This window comes from Olea europaea, chromosome 9, assembly GCF_002742605.1.
Source record: "Olea europaea var. sylvestris chromosome 9, O_europaea_v1, whole genome shotgun sequence".
NCBI classification, from domain to species: Eukaryota; Viridiplantae; Streptophyta; class Magnoliopsida; order Lamiales; family Oleaceae; genus Olea; species Olea europaea.
In genome coordinates this window covers 3,026,801-3,047,235 of record NC_036245.1, presented here as the reverse complement: position 1 = coordinate 3,047,235, position 20,435 = coordinate 3,026,801, and the positions used below count along the sequence as shown (strand labels likewise).

At 33.9% G+C, this 20,435-nt stretch overlaps 1 protein-coding gene across 3 annotated transcripts; it reads left to right on the top strand.

Annotated features, from left to right (window-relative positions):
* The first annotated feature begins 2,925 nt into the window (after window positions 1-2,925).
* On the top strand, window positions 2,926-20,091 carry LOC111399424 (serine/threonine-protein kinase VPS15-like). Of its 3 annotated transcripts, XM_023026732.1 has the most exons (11): window positions 2,926-3,362; window positions 4,769-4,891; window positions 4,970-5,015; window positions 5,086-5,246; window positions 10,167-10,246; window positions 12,256-12,361; window positions 12,607-12,783; window positions 12,868-16,035; window positions 16,530-16,777; window positions 16,863-16,962; window positions 19,656-20,091. In XM_023026732.1, the coding sequence occupies exons 1-11, from the start codon at window positions 3,090-3,092 to the stop codon at window positions 19,830-19,832; spliced, it is 4,659 nt and encodes a 1,552-aa protein (XP_022882500.1). In that variant the 5' UTR covers window positions 2,926-3,089; the 3' UTR covers window positions 19,833-20,091. The 3 variants fall into 3 exon arrangements, with proteins under 3 accessions (XP_022882500.1, XP_022882501.1, XP_022882502.1); XM_023026733.1 differs by lacking the exons at window positions 2,926-3,362; window positions 4,769-4,891; window positions 4,970-5,015; window positions 5,086-5,246; window positions 10,167-10,246 and adding an exon at window positions 10,281-12,114; XM_023026734.1 differs by lacking the exons at window positions 2,926-3,362; window positions 4,769-4,891; window positions 4,970-5,015; window positions 5,086-5,246; window positions 10,167-10,246 and having other exon boundaries at window positions 10,281-12,377.
* The last annotated feature ends 344 nt before the right edge of the window (window positions 20,092-20,435 follow it).

Here is a 20,435-nt window from a genome sequence, read left to right as displayed (position 1 = left end):
TTTAAATATGGCTCAAACATAGCCTTAAATCCAGCTACCTCTTTTGACTGTGCTTTCTGGGAACCTTACATAAACAATGGAATAAAAAATTTAACATGCAAATTGGTTTCTATCAAAATTTGATAAAATTCAAAGATAAAATCGATACCAGATAAGGGCTAATACATATTTATGATAAAGACACCCAAATTTTTACAAGAAATCTCGTGTTACCATCAACTATGTCAATGCTTGTGTGGAGCCTAAAAACTTATGCTGAGTTTGTAAAAGTTATAAACAATTAATAAATGTAATATGTAGTAAAAACAGTGGACTTATTACAAAATATATGATCGAAAATGAAATTCAGCTAGTATAAGTTTTATATTTTTTTTACGTTTTGAGATAAATCATTTTATATTTTGAGACCACACTCTTTTGTATTACACGTACTTAATTTTAACTTTTTTTAAAATTATTCGGAAGTTTAATAATTACATTATACTGTTGTTTGAGCCCCATTGCTTGGTTAAGAATATATTTTGAAATTGTAGATCGATGATGAATATGTGGTTAAAAATAAGAAAAAGTTCTGTATTTTACATATAATATTTTTTTATTGAAGCGTGTGTGGTTGAAAAGAAGAAAATGAAAAATGTATTTTGAAAATTGTTAGGGGCGAACATAGTTCTATTTGCCTCTGATTCCAAGAGAATTGAACTAAACCATGAATCAATGATTTATTTTTTTTTTATAATGGAACCAAATGGTTTTTTTTTTTAAAGATATAGAATAAAAACGAAATTGAACAGTTCAATTCCAGTCTGATTTGGTTTGGTTTGGTTCGGTTCTAATTTCATTATTGATTGAGAAAGAACATTTGAGGAAGAAGAACTGAAGATTGAGACTTCAATTTCAAAAATTCATATGACGGTGGCAACTGAGCACCATGGTAGACTGCATGCGATAATTGTTGGTCTTCATGTGAGAGTCGATGTATAAGTTGAAAATGATAAATGAATTAGGGTATGGGTCACCGAAATAAATTAGGGTCTCCAGTCTTCACATTGAGGAATGAAAAAATCAAAGGTACATAACCTTTGTGTCCCGATTTTTTATTGAATTTTGAATTTTTTGATGTAAAATGTGATTCACTATATATACATAAAATAAAATTTAAATATTGAGTTTGGTTTGTGATTTGGTTCTTGATTCTAGAACTAATATCGAACCAGAATAAAAACCAAATGATTTTCAGTTCTAGAGCCAGAACTATTATTTTTCCGTAGAACCAAACCGAACCGTTTGGTTTGGTCTTATTTGATTTGATTATTTTGTCTATCCCTAAAAATTATGGGGATTAAACAAGGGCATAGCCATGCAAAATATTTATAATTGATTTCAGTTTTATTAACCCTAGTTTTATGGCAATTATTGGAAAAGTAATTTTTAGAAAAATTTGTAGTTAAAAGTAGGGAAAAAATTTTGATTTACGTGTAAAATATTTAATTATATGAATATGTGATTAAAAATGAATATATAGAAAAAAAAAAAGAATTTTCAAATAATGGCTGTCAAACATGGACTTATTAGCACAACACTTAAATTTCCCAATTTTGGACGAAGACAATATGTTTGTCTGTCTAAATTGGTCTTCCACAAGTTATACGGTTTCTTTTAATTCCATTAAAACTTTAAGAGCGCATTTGATTGCAAATATGGAATTTGCATGAAAAGAAAGTAAGGAAATTCAATTATTTAGAATTTATTTGCATAGAAATTATTAATTAAATATATTTGATTGATTTAATTTTCAATTTAGAAAATATTATACTTTATTGATGGGTAAATGAGAGTGGATAGACTAGAGAGAGAAAAAGATAATGAATTCCTTGGAAGATAAAATTCCAAATCGAACCAAGAAAATATTTTCCTTAATTTTGAGGAAAATATAGTCACGTAACCAAAAGTAGGACTATTTTTCATAGAAAAATGTCAATCAAATAATACAAAAGTCGGAATTAGAGAGAAAAAAGCATTTTCAATAAAAAATATTGGCAATCAAACGCATCTTAAATGTAACATACATTAATGGTCATTGAACTTATGTCTTTGTTGCAACTTAATAGACAACTTTGAAACGTATTTCGTTCATTGTTGAACTATGAATCTAATTACACACTTATCATTGAGATGGAACCTGTGTTACTCGTTGATAGAAATTTCACGTCTAGCATGACGCCAATTTGCCGTTACCTACTACCATGTCATTAAAATGCCACTTTCACAAATTTTTTGAAATATTGAATTTGAAAACCTCTTAAACAAAGTTAGGCATCATTTCCAATTGAAGCTTGTCACATATAAAAAGATGGTCAAGTACAACAATACAATGGTGAAGAGGAGATTCTTTCGAACGAACGACCTAGTGCTGAAAAGAATTTTTCCTGCAATGTAAGAAGCTAGTTTAGAACCCTTGGTCCAATCTAGGAAGGGCATTTTGATGACGTGACAATGGGTAATGAAAAATTGGTGCCACATTGAAATTATGTTAGACATGTATGAAATTTTATCAATGTAGTGAGACGGACGGATTCCATATCAGTGATAGATAGATAACAAGGCTCATGTTTTAGTGACTAATGAGTTAAGTTCCAAAATTTGATTATTAACCCCATTTGACCTCCATTATTTGGTATTATAATTTTTAAAAATAGTAATTTTTTTGAAAATGTATGATTTAAAAAGTTATTGTTTTTTATATATAATATTATTTTATGAAATATTGTGTGATTAAAAATAAAATTAAGAAAAATTATAATTTGAAATAATGAGGGGCAAACGAGTAACAAGGACATTAGTTTAGCTACCATTGATGTATTTTACCCAAAACATCAGGATGTGAAGAACCAATTAAAAACAAAACATTTAACGACTTCACCTCGCTATTCTTTGCACACGTAGCACAAAAGCTACTACTCGTCAACTTCCATCGACCTCAGTTCTCAATCCCCATACCCCAAATCAAAATGCAGAAATCATATTCACGTTTCCCCTTGGACCCTCGCTACTGAACTATCCGCAATCCAAAAATTCATCAGAAAGAAGAAATGGGCAATAAGATCGCGCGAACGACACAGGCGTCGGCGTCGGAGTACTATTTGCACGATTTGCCGTCGTCGTACAACCTGGTGTTGAAGGAAGTATTGGGAAGGGGCCGGTTTCTTAAATCGATTCTGTGCAAGCACGACGAAGGGTTGGTGCTGGTTAAAGTCTACTTCAAGAGAGGTGATTTCATTGATTTGCGAGAGTACGAGCAAAGACTTGTCCGAATTCGGGACATATTCTCGAACTTTGATCACCCTCACGTTTGGCCCTTCCAGGTTTTTCCTGCTTTCTTTTCAATTTTTCGCCTGCTAGTAATTTGTAATTGAATTCATATTTTCGAAGAACACGTTTGCGTGCTAATATCGTAAATGGATTTGAATGCTGATTGTGGAAGTATTGCAAATTTATTTTGTTTTGATCAGTTTTGTGTTACATACTCTTGAGAAGGAGACAAAAGTTGTGCGAATAAATTGCATGTTTGCAACTTGTTAATCAGTAATTTGGTTGTCAAAATTTTTTTTATTTTTTATTTTTATTTGGGCGTGGGGGGTGGGGTGGGGGGGGATCGAAGGGAGACGAGATGGGAAAGGACGTCATTCAGAATTGTTAGCTGGCTGTTTAGTCACTTTATTGTAATGGTCAATAAGATTCTGACTGCTAAACTAAAGAATCCATGCATAGTATTGTGGAGAAAGAATATCAATTGATTTATCTATTTATTTACTTATTTATTATTATTATTATTATTATTATTATTATTATTATTATTTATTTATTTATTTGTTTGCTCTGGAATATACAGTTCACTAACTTGTTTAAACGAATTTTGATCAAAGGTTTCTGTAAAAGATTCAACACCACAAACAACAACTATGTCTTATTCCCCAATAAAATTGGAGATAGCTACATGAATTCTTCTGTGTCATAAGGTTGCGTTCATTGCTAGATCTAGTGGGATAAAGCAACCAGATATTCAATAAAAGAATGTCAATTTACATTTTTAAGTTTTTAATATGAATTAAAATGGTCCTGATTTTGTACTGGCTTAACTTTTGGTACTACTGATTTTCCATTGCATATAATTAAGAAAAAATTTAAAAATAAAAGGAAGAGATCATATATGCTTGCAGAGTTTCTACTGTGAATGTGATCGTTGAGATATAAGATGATAGAAAATTTATATCGTATTAAAATTATGTAATATTTATTTTTGTGGAAGAATTTAAATTTACACAGACCATTTTGTAGGGATAAATAAATAAAATATTATAGATAACTTGGCATGCTTTTTGTTTTTTCTTTCCAGCTTTCAGACAAAAGTTAGAGATACCCAAATTTTGATACTTCATATTATGAAATTTTACTTTAAAAAAGGACTTGTATATCAAGGATGTTAAGTTTCAAAATATGCTGACCTCAAATATTAAGAACTTGCTTTTTGTTTTGATTTCCGGGAAACGGATAGCTGATCACTACTAACTACTTCTCAGTGCTATATATTGCCGTGAATGCTATTACAAGGGTGTTTGATGGAGATTAAAATTAGATTTTTAGTAAATTTTGATAGAAATTTTTGAAACGTGAGGTTGAAAATTTTTGGAACTTATAAAAGATGTGGTTAATATTGATTGTTTGACTTTGACTTAGAACCAAACATGCTCTACATTGGTTCATTTTGCAGTTTTGGCTTGAAACTGATAAAGCTGCTTATCTGTTGAGGCAATACTTCTTTAATAATCTTCAAGATCGATTAAGCACTCGACCTTTTCTGAGTATAGTGGAAAAGAAATGGCTGGCTTTTCAGGTTCCTGTCTTCCTTTTTTCAACATTTTTGATGCAGTAACAGTTGGCATTGACATCTCACAACATCGTGGTTTTGCAGTTGCTTTATGCGGTGAAACAGAGCCATGAGCATGGAGTGTGTCATGGTGAGATTTCTGCACAACATTTGGTTTCTTATAATCAGCTTTCATGAGAAAACCTTCAAAATTATTGCAGGTGATATTAAATGTGAGAACGTGCTGGTCACTTCCTGGAACTGGATTTATCTTGCTGATTTTGCATCATTTAAACCAACGTATATTCCCCATGATGATCCCTCAGATTTTTCATTTTTCTTTGACACCGGTGGAAGAAGGCGCTGTTATCTTGCACCTGAGGTCTGTTTACTTAAATGCTGTATGGATGGATTATGGCTTCAAAAGGATAACGTTAATATGATACTTGCTTTAATGACTTTATGCTGGGAAATATGATGCTGTATGAAATGATATCCTTAGCAGGCACGTATTAGTATTGGGATATGGGGAAAGGTTAGGAGAAAGTATTGCCAGATTTTTGCTGCAAAGGGATGCCTAATTCATGTTATGTTATCAAGTTATGATCTTATACCTACATCTCAGCTCTATAATAATCATTTTACATCCTTCATGAATCTTGGGTGATCTTTCTTCATGGAATTTGTTTCGAAAGTTGCCATCTGGAACTCTTTCCTCTTTAGATTAATCGATTTTCCTTCTAGATTCCATAATTTTATATTTTTTTGGGTCCAAAAAGAGACATGAAAGTAATTTGTGGTTGATGAGATGGAAACTATTTTCTGTATTCTGAGAGGTATCTCAGTAGCTTTGTTATTTTGAGAAGAGACTTAAATTCCTAGCTCATGTTGTAGCTTGTGAGGTGTCATTGCCAGTTAAATATCTGTTCAACATGAGTGCTTGGAGGATGACAAGTTTGTTATATGTACAAGTACTTGTGGATATTGTATCAGTTACAGATTACCATTGTCATTTGATACACAGTGTCACCTCTTTTTTATATCCCTTTCCCTCATTGTATCTCTTGATATAGTATTAATTCGTTTAGTTTTTATTTATTTATTTAATTTGGTGGTCTCCTTTTTAAACTATCTTTCAGTTGAAGTGCAGTCACTAGTGTTGTCAAGTATCTTGTCTTTTGAGTGCTAGTATCGAAGTCCTCCAATAATGAACTGATAACCAAAGAAATAAGTTAAAATCTTTCGCACGAGTATCTTTGAATTGTTTATTTTGTACTTCATTATTTCTTCAAGACTTTACAATATTCTAGTTATGAGTTTTAAAATAGGATAGTAGAACATAGATTTGGAGGAAAACCGTAAGATGGAACAAGCCATTGTCTGGAGGTGCTTGGAGTGCCAAAATCCAAATATTCATATATTAACTCAAACTTTATGAAAATAATATATTCGAAGTACCTCCTTGAAGACGAGTAGACAAGTAGTATGGCCATAGAAGTAAAAAGTCTAAAGAATGTGGTTCCAAATCTACTGAGAGCTTTCATCTCCTTCCCACTTTTCTATATTTGAGAAATTTATTCTCACACTGAATACGGTATCCTGCTAATAAAAAAAGTGATAGTTTCAAGTGTCTAGGATTGATTATTAACAAGAAGGGAAGAATTGAATAGGATGCAGTGGATGCATAGGACTAAAGTGGCTTGGATGAAATTGAGAAGTGCTAATGGAAATTATGGAATCTTAGGTGATGGAAGGTTCCATTAAGGTGCAAAATTTTATAGAACAATGATTAGACCGATTATGCTTTATAGTTTTGGGCGTTGTGGCTATTAAAGGTCAAAATTTTCATCAATGAACTTGGCAGCAGAAATGAGAATATAAGATGGATGCATGGTCATTCTTAAATAAGTTGAGGTAGCATTGGATAAATTAAGGGAATGACAACTTAGTCAACTTAAAGAAGTCCATATTCATAGGAGCAATTTTGACAAAGCAAGTTAGATGAGGAAAAGGTAAACCAAAACTAATTACTTGGTAAGCATCTCGTTGCTTAAGATATCCCAGTATATCTAGCAATAAATAGCGCAGAATGATGAAGGACTCATGAACCGACCCAAAATTTGTTGGGTACAAGGCTTTTTCTCTCCTGCCATTGTCCCAATTCCTAATCATGGTAGCAAATGGACAAGATGGATTTTGCAAGTAATGTTAAGAATGCTGTGACCCTTTTACTGCTTAATATGAACAAATTTGCTTTGTTTCATAAAACTTGATACAGGTAGAACTTAATTTCTCTTTGAGTTGTATGGCATATTTTAGCTACCTCCTATGGAGTTCATAATTCAAATTTGTTGATGCCATGAAGAGAACATCCGTTCAGTTTCCTAAATCAACCTATTTCCTCCTCAATAGAATATACGTACTTTCTTATTGATTAACAATTTCACTTCATCACATTTTTTGAAAATTCTTATATTTTAGTTCTTGTATGTATTTAAACTATACCTTGATAGAAATTTGTTGTGTATGTGATGCAGGAGAAGCATAAGAGGATCCAAAATCAATTATCGAAACTGGAACAAAGATAATTATTACAATCTTATGCAAATGCTTCATTTTGAAAAGTTAGGAATATTTGGTTTATTAATATCAGATTCACAATACTATTATCAACACCACCAAGCTAAGCTTTATCCTCGAGGTGTTGCAAATATTCCATAAACCAATGACCAAAACCTCTTTGCTCTTTCTTTTCCACTAATTAATAATGTCAAGCACAACCTAAGTTACATTTTATGCTATCGTAGGACTAACCTTAGAGTTCATGCACAGGGACCTATCTACCTTCCTTACCAGTATATAATTTATTTGACTAGATTTTTGCCCGCTTCTCAAAGTTAGCAAACCAATTTCTTTTTCTTAGGTACATATTCCCTAAGCATCAACTCTTAAATTTTGAAAATATTTTTGAATGGAATATTTATTGGAATAAGACTTCGCTTATAGTCATCAATTCAGATAATCTGAGTTTTCGATTAAATTTTGTATGTTACTTCAATTTCTTTCACATCCCTCCTCCGTTATATTCCTAATTTTGGCATTGCTGAACATTCTCCTCTTGCCCTTTTGTTCTCCCCAAGTCCTCATTTAATGGCGCCTTTATTGACCTAATTGAGGATAATTTATGCTATGCATTTTCTTGAAAGGAGCTTGCTTTATTCTAGAAAAATCTCCATACATTCATTTTCTCGAAGTTCATATTGCTTGCATCATTATGCGTACATTTTTTTTTTACGTAATTCATTTATTGATGTTTCCTCAATGTCTCTTTAGCTTTTGCTTGGCTGCACATACATTGACACAGACATGTGTGTTCAACATGATATGTGTTGGATACGCTGACACATGATTTTTAAAAAAAGTACCGACACGACACATCGATTAAATTCTTTAAAATTTTTCATTTATATAATATAAATTTAGTTTTGCACTTGTTATTAATTTTTATTTTTGAAATCTTTTAAATGTAGTACATATTTGTTATTTACTAATGATTTTGAATTAAAATATATAATATTTTTAATAAAAAAAGAAAAATATTTATAGCAGAGTGTCCGAAGAGTGTCGATATCGACACGTACATGCTATCCTAGTTAAAGTGTTCGTACCACAGAGTCGGTAATCATAGAATGATTGAATACTATTCACATTTATACTATTTGTGATTTATTTTTTGTTAAGTATTATAAGTATGAATGATGGAGAACCAAATAGTTTTAAGTGCTTTCTTTTTGTCATTTTAGATTGAATGAATGCGAAGTTGTGGATTGTAAGTGCAATCTTAGTATTGCTTAGTGGCTTCAAAACGTTGAGAATTGAAGTCTAGGTAATTGCCAAAAGCTTCAATTGCATACCATTAACAAATGCAAGTGCACATATTTGAAAAGGTACGAAGTTGATGAAAGAACAGAGAAAAAAAGGTGATACTAAAATCAGGTGTTTCTATGCACCAAATGTGAAAAAAAAAAAATTTATTTTATCTTTACACGAGAATGATTGAACTCTGATAGATATCAATTTAACTTGTCTAAAGTGATAATCATTTTGAGTTAGCATGCAAGAGCGGATTCCAGTGGATTATTGACCTGCTAAAATTCTAACCATAGTATTGAATAACATGATACAAAAAAATTTGTATGTGCTACTGCTATATCACATAGATTTGAATGTATCCAAGTGGATACTCTCATTATACTCCGTTGTTGTCCATAACGCTTTTACACGGTGACGTTGCAAGATAGTTATGGATCGATTTTCTTTAGGCATTTGGTTTTAATAGATGTAGTGGATTCCTTGTTGAACAACCAATTGGGATTGGTTTGGTAAGATGGGAACAAATGTATAGTGGAAATAGTAGTTTTGGCTTATCCACTCAGTGAATTCTTAAAAAATGAAATAGCAGAATTTTTGAAGGAAAAGAACTAATAGGAGTTGACTTGTGGGATATGGAATTTCTGTAGCATCTTTATCAGTGTCTACAAATAAGTAGTTCAAGGGTTTTTCCATCTCCTAGACTGTTCTAAGGTGAAATATTTTGTATTTTCTTGATTTTCTCAAGCAGAAGCCTTGTTCTCGTCTGTTGTATTCTATATTTCAGTAACAAAAAACTCATTGTTCTCATAAAAAATACATGGACACTTTTCTTTTTCAGTAAAAATGAAGTATAATTGCATAATTGGTTTGCTGCAGTTTATATACAGGCTGGATTGTGTTTTTCCTCTGGTAAATTTTATTCTTGGTAACCACATTACTCTATTTCAATCAGGTAAATAGTAATCCAATTTTGTTGAATCAGTTAACTACACTTTAATTTAATTTCATTGTGTTAACTACATCTAAATTGATGACATAGCAGTCGATGAATGATACCCATTATTTATTGCAATGTAGTTGTACTTATTTCACATCAGCAACTTATGATTATTTGTGATCGTCATTTATTGACCGTTACATCATCTATTATTGTTAATGAAATTGAACAAAGTTATTGTAGTTGAAAATTTTAAACTAAAGTGTAGTTACCTCATTGAAATCAAATTAAAGTCTGATTAACCGATTGAAATCATACTAAGGTGTTGTTACCTGATTGAACATAATTGAAATACAATTACTTGATTGATCTAAAAGTGAAATTATAGTTACCGCGGATGGGAATTACCCGTTTTCTTGATGCTAATTTGAGGAAATTCTATTGTTGACGTGAATATCAAAATAATAAGAGCTATATTTTCATCAATTTCAGAGGTTTTATGAGCATGGAGCTGAGACGCAAGTGGCACAAGATGCTCCTTTAAAGCCCTCTATGGACATCTTTGCCGTAGGGTGGGTATTTTTAACTTTGAAGTCATTTTTCTTAGAAGAAAATTCTTAGATTATTGATTGATAAATTGATTGAACTTCCGTGAGCATTTGAATGCCATGCTCCTTTATTTGATGGCAAACATCAAAAAACAGCAAGAGGCCTCAAGGACATGGATGAGGTTGCTATACTGCCAGTGTTATCAATATGCCATTCCCCCTGCCATTGCACCATCACTATCCTCTGTGCTGTATTTCTTTTCTCCTGGGGATATTTTGGGATATTTATCTGCATAATTTATATGTGATGCAATAAGGGGGGAGCTTCTATCGCACCCCGAAAATTTCTCTCCACACCCACCTTCATTTATACTCAACCAATTCAAAATTATGAAAATTCCTGTCTACATTCCCCAATATCTTGAAAATATCTCCAATTTGTCTCCTTAACCTCCAACATAGCATACCCTTCAACTGCCACGGACCCTCCACTTCCCTCCCATCTAGACTCCTCCAGAACTCCTCGAACCTTCTCTCCCCTCTTCCTGCACCCACCGCCTCCAATTTTCACCTTCACCTTAGGAGTATACGCAAAAAAAAAAATTTACAGGGGCAGGGGTGGGGGGTGGTGGCAGGAGAAGGTAGCTGGATTGGGAGCATAGAAGGAAGTGTTAAATTGGTATTATTGAATTTTTATATAGTGGGTTTGTGGAGAAAGATTTATAGAAGTTCTTGACTGAAGTAGCTCTGGAAGGAAAAGCTGTCAAATATATTCTCGTCAAGTAATTACTTAAACCTAACTAAATGCTTACCTATCTTCAATGAATGCATACATAAGAGGTCCAATGAGAGTCTTTAGCTTTTTATGCAAATTTATTTATTTATTTTTTATTTTTAAATGAAAGACTATTATGAGATTTTAGAACATGCTTGGTAAGTGATTCGAACCCACGTAGTAATTGAAGCCACGAAACTCACACAAGATTGATTTCAAACCCAAGAAAGCTAAGAAACCAAGGTTTTGAGTTTGACCCACAAATATTAAACCAAGAAACCAACAATCACCAACAATATGTTGATCTCTTGATCACAAGATTTAGAATTCTCATTCGGAAAGTTTGAACGCCACAAGAATCAGATCTTGATAAGTTCGGAATTGTACAATGAAGAAGAAAGAATTGAAAACAAATATTGCTTACAAAATAATCTCTCAATTGATAATGATGATGAATGTTCTTTACAATTAAATAATGAGTTCTATATATAGGAAACTTAATAAAACCTTAGCCTAAACGAAATTAAAGTCTAATAATTACAAAAGTTACCATAAAAAAATAGAGTTTTAACTTAAATAAAAGATTCGTGAAAATTGGAAATTTGTGTGAAGTTGCATAGAAGTTTTCCTCCCTGCTGAATTTTTTTGCCTACTTCTATGTGGTCGCATGGTAGGAAGGATCAGTCCCTCCGTCTATTGCATGAACCAAGTTGTTTCGCTTCGTTTGTCTTTTGAGCTCAACGTGAAACTTGTTCTTTGGTATGTTAACCTCAATCTCTTGGACTCTGTCACTTGAACAAGTGGTTGCATGGCTTTATTGGCTCTAACTAATCTCGAACTTGCCCTTAGCCTTTCCTCCACAAATATTGAACTCTTGATAGCTCGTTGCCTTCCTTGCATCACATCAGGTTATAATCTTTGAATCCTACAGAATGTCCAGATATAAGTAGATAGGAAGTTGTGGGTCTTATGAAGTATGTGGATAAAAGTATGTCTGGCCAACTTCAAAACGAGGAACCATGAGACACTCCATGCAGAGCAAGCAAGTCTTAGGGCCCGCGCAAGGAACTCAATTCTCATTAGGCGGTCGAACCAAGGACCTATGAAAGTCGAGGAAGTTAAGCTTTGCCAAACATGCTCTTCACTATTTTTAGTCGGTGAATTACTTTGTTGTGCTATGCCCTTTGTAAATAGTAGTTGTGTTACTTCGTCCTATTATGCTTTCAGATGCCTAAAGTCTACGATTTTCTGTTCTCAGGTGTGTAATTGCTGAACTTTTTCTTGAAGGTCAACCATTGTTTGAACTCTCTCAACTCCTTGCATATCGAAGAGGGCAGTGTGATCCTATTCAACATCTGGAGAAGGTACCTTCTCATTCAGGTCGTATGTTGTTGTCCTTTTATTTTAAGCTGTTTGACCCTGCCTTCCCTTTTCTTACTCCCTTCATTTTGTCCAGTAGTATGCTATTGATGTCTTATGGTACCTTAACTCCATATCTGTATGATTTTTGATGGATAGGTCTTTCCAGAACTTTCCTTTAAGCACCCTTGCAAATTTCCAGATACGTCATAATATTACTTGATTGCTTTGTTATAATGCACAAATACAGATAGCAGATTCAGGAATTCGTGAGATGATTCTTCATATGATTCAATTGGATCCAGAGTCACGAAACTCTGCGAACAGCTACCTGCAGAACTATGCAGGTGTTTTGTTTCCTGGTTACTTTTCTCCATTTCTTCACAGCTTCTATTCCTTGTTGAATCCTCTAAACTCTGATGCAAGGGTAAGGAACAGCTAGATCCTAGAAGTTTGTCTATGTTCTTGGAAGTTAGTCATTTTCTTCAAAACTAATCTAATGGCATGGCAGGTTCTATTATGCCAGACCTATTTCCTAGAAATACTGAGACATATGATGGGCAATCAGGCAAGCAATGAGATTGGTTCAGGATTGGGATGTTCCTCAAACGGTAGAAGTCAATTGCTACAGATGGATGCAAAACAAAAGTTTAATCGGGCAGATGAATCTCTGAGCCAAGGCGAACAGACAGAGAAGGGTTCAATTCATGATCGATTTGATCTTCTTGGTGATGTCAGTATCCTGATCAGAGATGTAAAACACAGCGAGTGCCATTCCAATATAAAGCCAATGCCAGATAATGTAGCTGCTTCTGTAGATTCCGAAAATCAGAAGCAATGTGGTCTGCAATCTCCTGATGAGCTAATTCAAACCATCTCTGACATATTTAAGCGAAGTCACCATCCCTTCTTGAAAAAGATTACCACCACCAATTTGAGCTCTTTGATGTCAGATTATGACAATCAATCGGACACTTTTGGAATGCCGTTTTTACCATTACCTCAGGAAGTTATGAGCTGTGAGGGAATGGTTCTGATTGCCTCAATGCTTTGTTCTTGCGTTCGCAATGTCAAGTTGCCATTTATTAGGAGGGGTGCTGTTCTACTACTGAAGTCTTGTTCTTTGTATATTGATGATGAAGATCGATTGCAGCGAATACTTCCTCATGTTATAGCTCTGCTTTCTGATCCAGCTGCCATTGTCCGTTGTGCTGCCTTAGAGACTTTGTGTGACGTTCTTCCTCTAGTTGGAGATTTTCCTCCCAGTGATGCCAAAATTTTTCCTGAGTATATCCTTCCAATGCTTTCCATGATTCCTGACGATCCAGAGGAAAGTGTAAGAATATGTTACGCCAGTAACATATCTAAGCTTGCTCTGACTTCTTATGGGTTCTTAATGCACTCTGTAAGCTTGACTGAAGCAGGTGTTCTTAACGAAACAAATTTATACCAGAAGTTTCCAACACCAGACATCATGACTAATGAACAGCCAAAGAGTCTAACTGCTGGAGGACAGCTTGCACAGTTGAGAAAATATATTGCGGAGGTTGTTCAAGAACTTGTGATGGGTCCAAAGCAAACCCCGAATATCAGGAGAGCACTCTTGCATGATATTGACAACCTTTGTTGGTTCTTTGGACAGAGGCAGAGTAATGACTTTTTGCTACCCATTCTTCCTGCTTTCCTGAATGATCGAGATGAGCAGCTTAGAGCAGTATTTTATGGGCAAATAATCTCTGTCTGCTTTTTTGTTGGTCAACGAAGTGTGGAGGAATATCTTTTACCTTATATTGAGCAGGCACTAAATGATACAACTGAGGCTGTGATTGTCAATGCATTAGATTGCTTGGCCAGGCTGTGCAAAAGTACTTTTCTGCGGAAGAGAATCCTGCTTGAGATAATTGAACGTGTTTGCCCATTGTTATGTTATCCTAGTGAATGGGTAAGAAAATCAGCTGTCACCTTCGTTGCAGCTTGCAGTGAGAGCTTAGGTGCAGTGGATTCTTACGTATTTCTGGTTCCGTTTATACACCCTTTCCTCTGTAGGCAACCAGCATCTCTAGCCTCAGAAAAATCTCTCTCTTCGTGCCTGAAGCCGCTGGTCTCTAGAGAGCTGTACTATCAAGCTGTAGAAAATTACAGAAGTTCAGACATGCTGGAGAGACAGAGAAAGATATGGTACAATAACTCATCACAGTCTAAGCAATTGGAAGCTGTAAACTTTCTCCAGAAGACAGCCAAGGAGTTAGATCAAATGGAGTGTTGGTCTGATGGACTAAATGATAATCAAATGCAGACATTTCTTAGTAGCACAATGCATCAAATGTGTGCAACAGATTCTGATGATAATGAGGGTAAGTCGAAAGCTATTGGAAGCTTAATAAAAGATTCCTCAAGCCTGTCAGACACCCACGAATTTGTTGCCTCAGAAAAGTTACATTTCTCCGGTTTTATGTCACCACATATTAGTTGCACGAACAGCTTTATAGATAAATCACCAGAAGGCATACCTTTGTACTACTCTAAGGTTGAGAATGAGGGAACAACAGGCACTGGCTCAGTGGCATCTGATTCTTCCCTGCAATATAATTCTCTAGGTTATAGTTCTTCCTCCTTGCCTTGGATGGATCCAATAAATAAATCATTTTGCTTATCCAATTCTGTTCCAGATCCTAATCTTGTCTCTGGGTCAATACATGATGGTAATGGCCCCACACAATTGCAGAGAGTCATGCATGTAGTAGAAGACAGAGAGAATGATCAAACAGGCTGCAATAATAACAAATATCGTGAAATGGGGGTGTCTGGTGCAATAAAAGGCAGTTCTCTCATAATGGAAGATAACTCCACTTCTACTGAATCGACAGAGTTGTCATCTTTTGCGTGGCCATCTACAATTCCTGATTCAGGGTGGAAACCTCGTGGGGTGTTGGTTGCACACCTCCAGGAGCACCGCTCTGCTGTCAATGATATTTATATGTCAATGGACCAGAACTTTTTTGTCAGCGCGTCTGAAGATTCTACTGTTAAGATTTGGGATTGCATGAAGCTTGAGAAGGACATCTCATTTAGGTCAAAGCTAACTTATTCCTTAGGTGGAAGTCGAGCACTTTGTGTCACTGTGCTTCAAGGTTCTTCTCAAGTTGTCGTTGGAGCAAGTGATGGGATGTTACATGTGTTCTCTGTTGATCATATCTCTAGGGGTCTAGGCAATGATATGGAGAAGTATTCAGATATTACTGATGTGGAAAAGAGTGGTGTTGGAGAAGGTGCTGTACTAAGCCTTGTGAATTACGGTTCAGATAGTGGTACAAGGAAAATGATACTGTACAGCACCCAAAATGGTGGGATCAATCTATGGGATACAAGGATGAGTTCAAGTGCTTGGAACACAAAAGTGTTACCCAAGGATGGCTATATATCATCTCTTGTAGCAGACCCTTGTGAGAACTGGTTTGTGTCTGGATCATCAAGGGGCGTGCTTATGCTTTGGGATCTGAGGTTCTGTATACTCGTAAATTCATGGAAATATTCCCTTGAGTGCCCTATTGAGAGAATGTGCCTTTTTATTCCTCCTCCTGGTACACCCTTGTCAGCTGCGACAAGGCCACTAGTTTATGTCGCAGCTGGTTGTAACGAAGTATCTCTTTGGAATGCAGAAAATGGGAGTTGTCACCAGGTACATGGGTGTTGTTTTTCAAATATCTCTCACAAAATGGATTAAGTAGTGCCGTTTAGCCCATAAGTGACATAATAAATTCTATGACTGTGTAAATTGAATTATTCGGGACCCACATAGCTACTAAAATAAGGTTCATCTTATTGACCTTTTATCAGTATACACAAGAGTACGTCAGGTATTGGGGAAAAATAATTGAAGATGAAAAAAGAATCATGTTCTTCCAATTTGTTATGAACCATTCTTTCTTTTCCTTTCTTTTATTGTTTTTCAGGGGACGCAACATATTCGAAGTTTTACTATCTTACTGAATGTAAAGTTGATGAAAATGCATGTACCATTGTTTGGACTGACAAAGCATATGTGTGCATTTAATAGATTCATATTATATCGTATTACAAAGCATTAGTCAGCATTTTTGCCAGTGCTGAAATTATTTCCAAAAACCAATGACTTGTAGTTCCATTCATGGATCATTCGTCTCGTGTTTGCAGGTATTTAAGGCAGCAAACAATGACTGCAATGCTGAATATTCTGAGTCACCTTGGGCCTTGGACAGAACTTCTAGTAAGATAAATAATAAATTGGACATAAAGAGAAATATAAATTCAAAATACAAGATTGATGAGCTAAGTAAACCTTCCTCACGTCTTCCTGGTATCCGTGCATTGCTTCCACTGCCTAGTGGAGATCTGTTAATGGGGGGTACTGACTTGAAGATACGTAGGTGGGACCATTACAGGTACTTAACTTTGTCTCTTCTTTCATTAATTTTTTCCTTAATGATTCTGCCTGTCTTATTGACCTCGACCGTTATATTTATGTAGCCCCAACCAGACTTACTGTGTCTGCGGACCATCCATCGAGGGAGATGGAAATGATTATATTTATGAGACAAAATCTAGCTTTGGAGTGCAAGTTGTGCAGGTAATTCAAATAAGTGAATCAGGATTTTCTGGTCCTTTCTTGTACACTTCCTTAAAATTACAGTATGGCAACTTCTTTTTTCAAGAGAATGTACAGTATAGAGTGGATTTTCTATTGACCTTTCTGGTGGTGTAACAGTGCAAAGTCTTGTGAGAGAATGAAAAACAGATTAAGGGGGGTGTATTTAATTGGAACTTTTAGTAACTTTTTGGGATTTAAAAAGTTAAGGGAAATTCAATATAGACTTTTTGAAACTCTCTAAAAATATTGATATATTCAATTGAAACTTTTATAAACTTTTAAGTCTTTAGAAATCACAATGTATTTAATTAAAACTTTTTAAAAGTCTCTATAAGTCTTGGGATATTCAAATTTTAATGATTTTTAGAGACTTTTATAAAAGTATCCTAGGTACTAACTTTTAAGTAAAAAGTACTCATATAAAATTTCAAAATTTGGCTCTCATTAATCACAAAATTTTGGGAGACTTAAAAAAAAAAAATGATATATGTTATGATTACAATTTATTTTTTCTATTGATTATATTTATTTCTCCCTCTCTCTCTTTGTTTATCTTTATTTTCTAGATTAAAAAAAAAAGAAAGGACTTCTTTTTTTTTTTTGGTGAAAAATATGTATATTTTATTAAATTATAAAATTTTATATGGCAATTTTATAATTAAATTTAAATATATTGATTTTTTATTTATTTCAAAGAAATATTATATTAATAATATTGAATATTAAATTTATTTTTTAACACATGCGCGCGCGCTAACACACACACACACACACAAATTTGATTATTATTTATTTAATTAAGGATTAAAATTTTTATTCTTTTTAAAATAACTTTTTATTTTATGGGGAGGGGAAGGGAAAGGGAAATTGTGGGAACTATCACTTGGTAGTTCGTATATAAGAATTTCACATTATTGCACTAAATTCATGTGAATTCTATTTTAAATGAAACTTTTCAAAAATCTTTTGAATTCTATGAAAGTTTATAAAAGTTTTAAAATAAAAGTTTATAGAAATCTACGAAAGACTTCCACTAATTCCATACAAATCTACTAAAAAATCCACGAAATCCACAGAGGTCATCACTTAAAAAAAATCCATCATAGTCTTCAAAAGTAATAATTGAATATACCCCCCTAAATGTTAAATGGAAAAGTAATGATGAATTATGTAGACATATATATATAACAGCAGTTTCTCTCCTTAGGAAGTGTGATTGAAATTCCAAAAGACTCCGTAAGATCCTAAATTTAACTCTTAGACACTTTTGAAATGTAGTCGTATACCTTCCAAGATATCCTTCAGAAAAAAATTCTTTTCATTTTAGGTCTACAACTATCCTTCCAATACTGATACATTATAAACGAAAGAAGACTAATTACTATACCCAGCTCATACATATGCTTCCTATGAATGCTGTATTAAAGTATCAATCTGAAATGCATCAGAAGGTTTAAAAATAAAGGAGAGAATTGATTTGTAGGGTGATTGGAGGGACTGATTTGGTAAACTGGGAATCACTTTTAAGTTGAAGTCGAGGATGATTTTGGTGTAGTTTGTTGTCGGAGTACACCGGCCATGGACAAATGATTATGGTGCTTTACCTTGAAATTTTTACTTGCTATAGCTGAAGGTGATCAAATAATTTCATAGGGTGCATTAAGTAGTTAATAATGCTAAGAGCAAGGATCACAGTTTAAACATTCTAGAGGACCATGTTGTCTCAAAGAGTGATTGTTTTAGGTGTTTAGGTAAGATTATTAACAAGGAAGACATAATATACTAATAAGATTAGAGCGAACTGGATGAAATGGAGAAATGAGGCAGGGATTCTGGAATTGAATCATTCCTACTATGCGGAATACTGAGTTCTTCCTTCTCACTTGTGGGTTAAATATTTTGACTAATTTAGTTGTTTCAATGTGGATGGAGGGACATGGTTTCTTTCTTCACTTTCTGTGTCTTGTATCCACTTTTATTAAAAAGTGTGAGCTGGTTAAGCAGATTCAGCCATCCTGTTAGATGATTATGGGAGAAACGGAATGGTTGTCCACAATGTTTGGGGGAAAAAATCTTTGTTATTAACCATTTATTTTCAAGGCTGAAAATGTTCATGTTAATTAATTGTTATGGAGCATTTGTTTTTCATCACAAATTTTTCAGCTATATGTATGCTCTTAAATACTAGTCTCGAGCTGCTATGGTCTGTGTTAGTCTTTTAAAGAATTGCCACTATCACTTGTTGATGCACTAGGTATCAATGGTATCATAATCCCGCCAGTTGTCAATCTCTTAATATAATAAGTGAATCATCTTATTTCTTCCTTGTTTTCAAAACCCAAGGAAGTCATGTAATGGATCTGGGTGGCCAGTTCTTCAAAATTTTTAGACGGTTGTTTTTCATTATGGTTGTATGAACATTATACATTTTTCAAAATATCTCATGATATAGACTTTGATAAAACTGGCTTTTTTTCTTGTTCATATCTCCTTTATCACTTCTACACAAGGTTTTTTCCCCTTTTCATTTACCTTTTTATTGACACAAGTTTCTGGTTTCACTTTACACGATTGTATCTTTTTAAAATGGGGTGACAGAAAATATCTTTTACTTTCTGTGTCCTATCCAATGAAGATTGCCTGGTTGTATTTTAAGTTCTTCATGCGAACAGGAGACAAGAAGACAACCTTCATTGACCAGGTTGACTAGAAAAGCAATTCTTGCTGCTGCCGTTGCTGATTCTGCAGGATGTCACCGGGATTCTATACTATCTTTGGCTTCTGTGAAATTGAACCAAAGACTTCTAATATCGAGCGGTAGAGATGGAGTCATAAAAGTTTGGAAGTAATGGATCTTAACATACTCGTAGTTCTTGTACATTGTAAGTTACAGTTTATGTTGTATATTATATTTTAGAAATACATAGTAGAATTTGTTAACATAATTGAACTTATGTTTCTGTCCCTTGCCACAATATCAAATTGCAGCTTGATTGTACATTTACTAGAATTCTGTAGCAAGAATTTTTATCCTTGTGAAAAGGAAAGGATCCTGTTTCTAGCATTGATGAGGCTATCTATTCTCTGTAAACTTGTTTTGCAAGGCTCCATGCTGATGTACATCTATATGTTCGTTTTTTCCCATATAGGTATTTCTTCATTGATTCCCATGCTTAGGATGTCTCCAATCTTTAAGCTAATTTTCCATTTTATGTTGGTGTGAAAATCCTCTTCAACCCAACTTCATATCATTACACCAAATTTGGTGTAATGAACAGTATTGCATCAAATTTGGTGCAAATTTTTATTTTTTTTTAATTTTAATTTTTTTTTTAGTTTTTTTTATTTCTCTTTTTGCCCTTCATTTTATACTATAACAAATTTTAATTCCTATTATATCATTTTTATATCCTTTTATTTAATGATTTCATTTTATTTATATTTATTCTAAT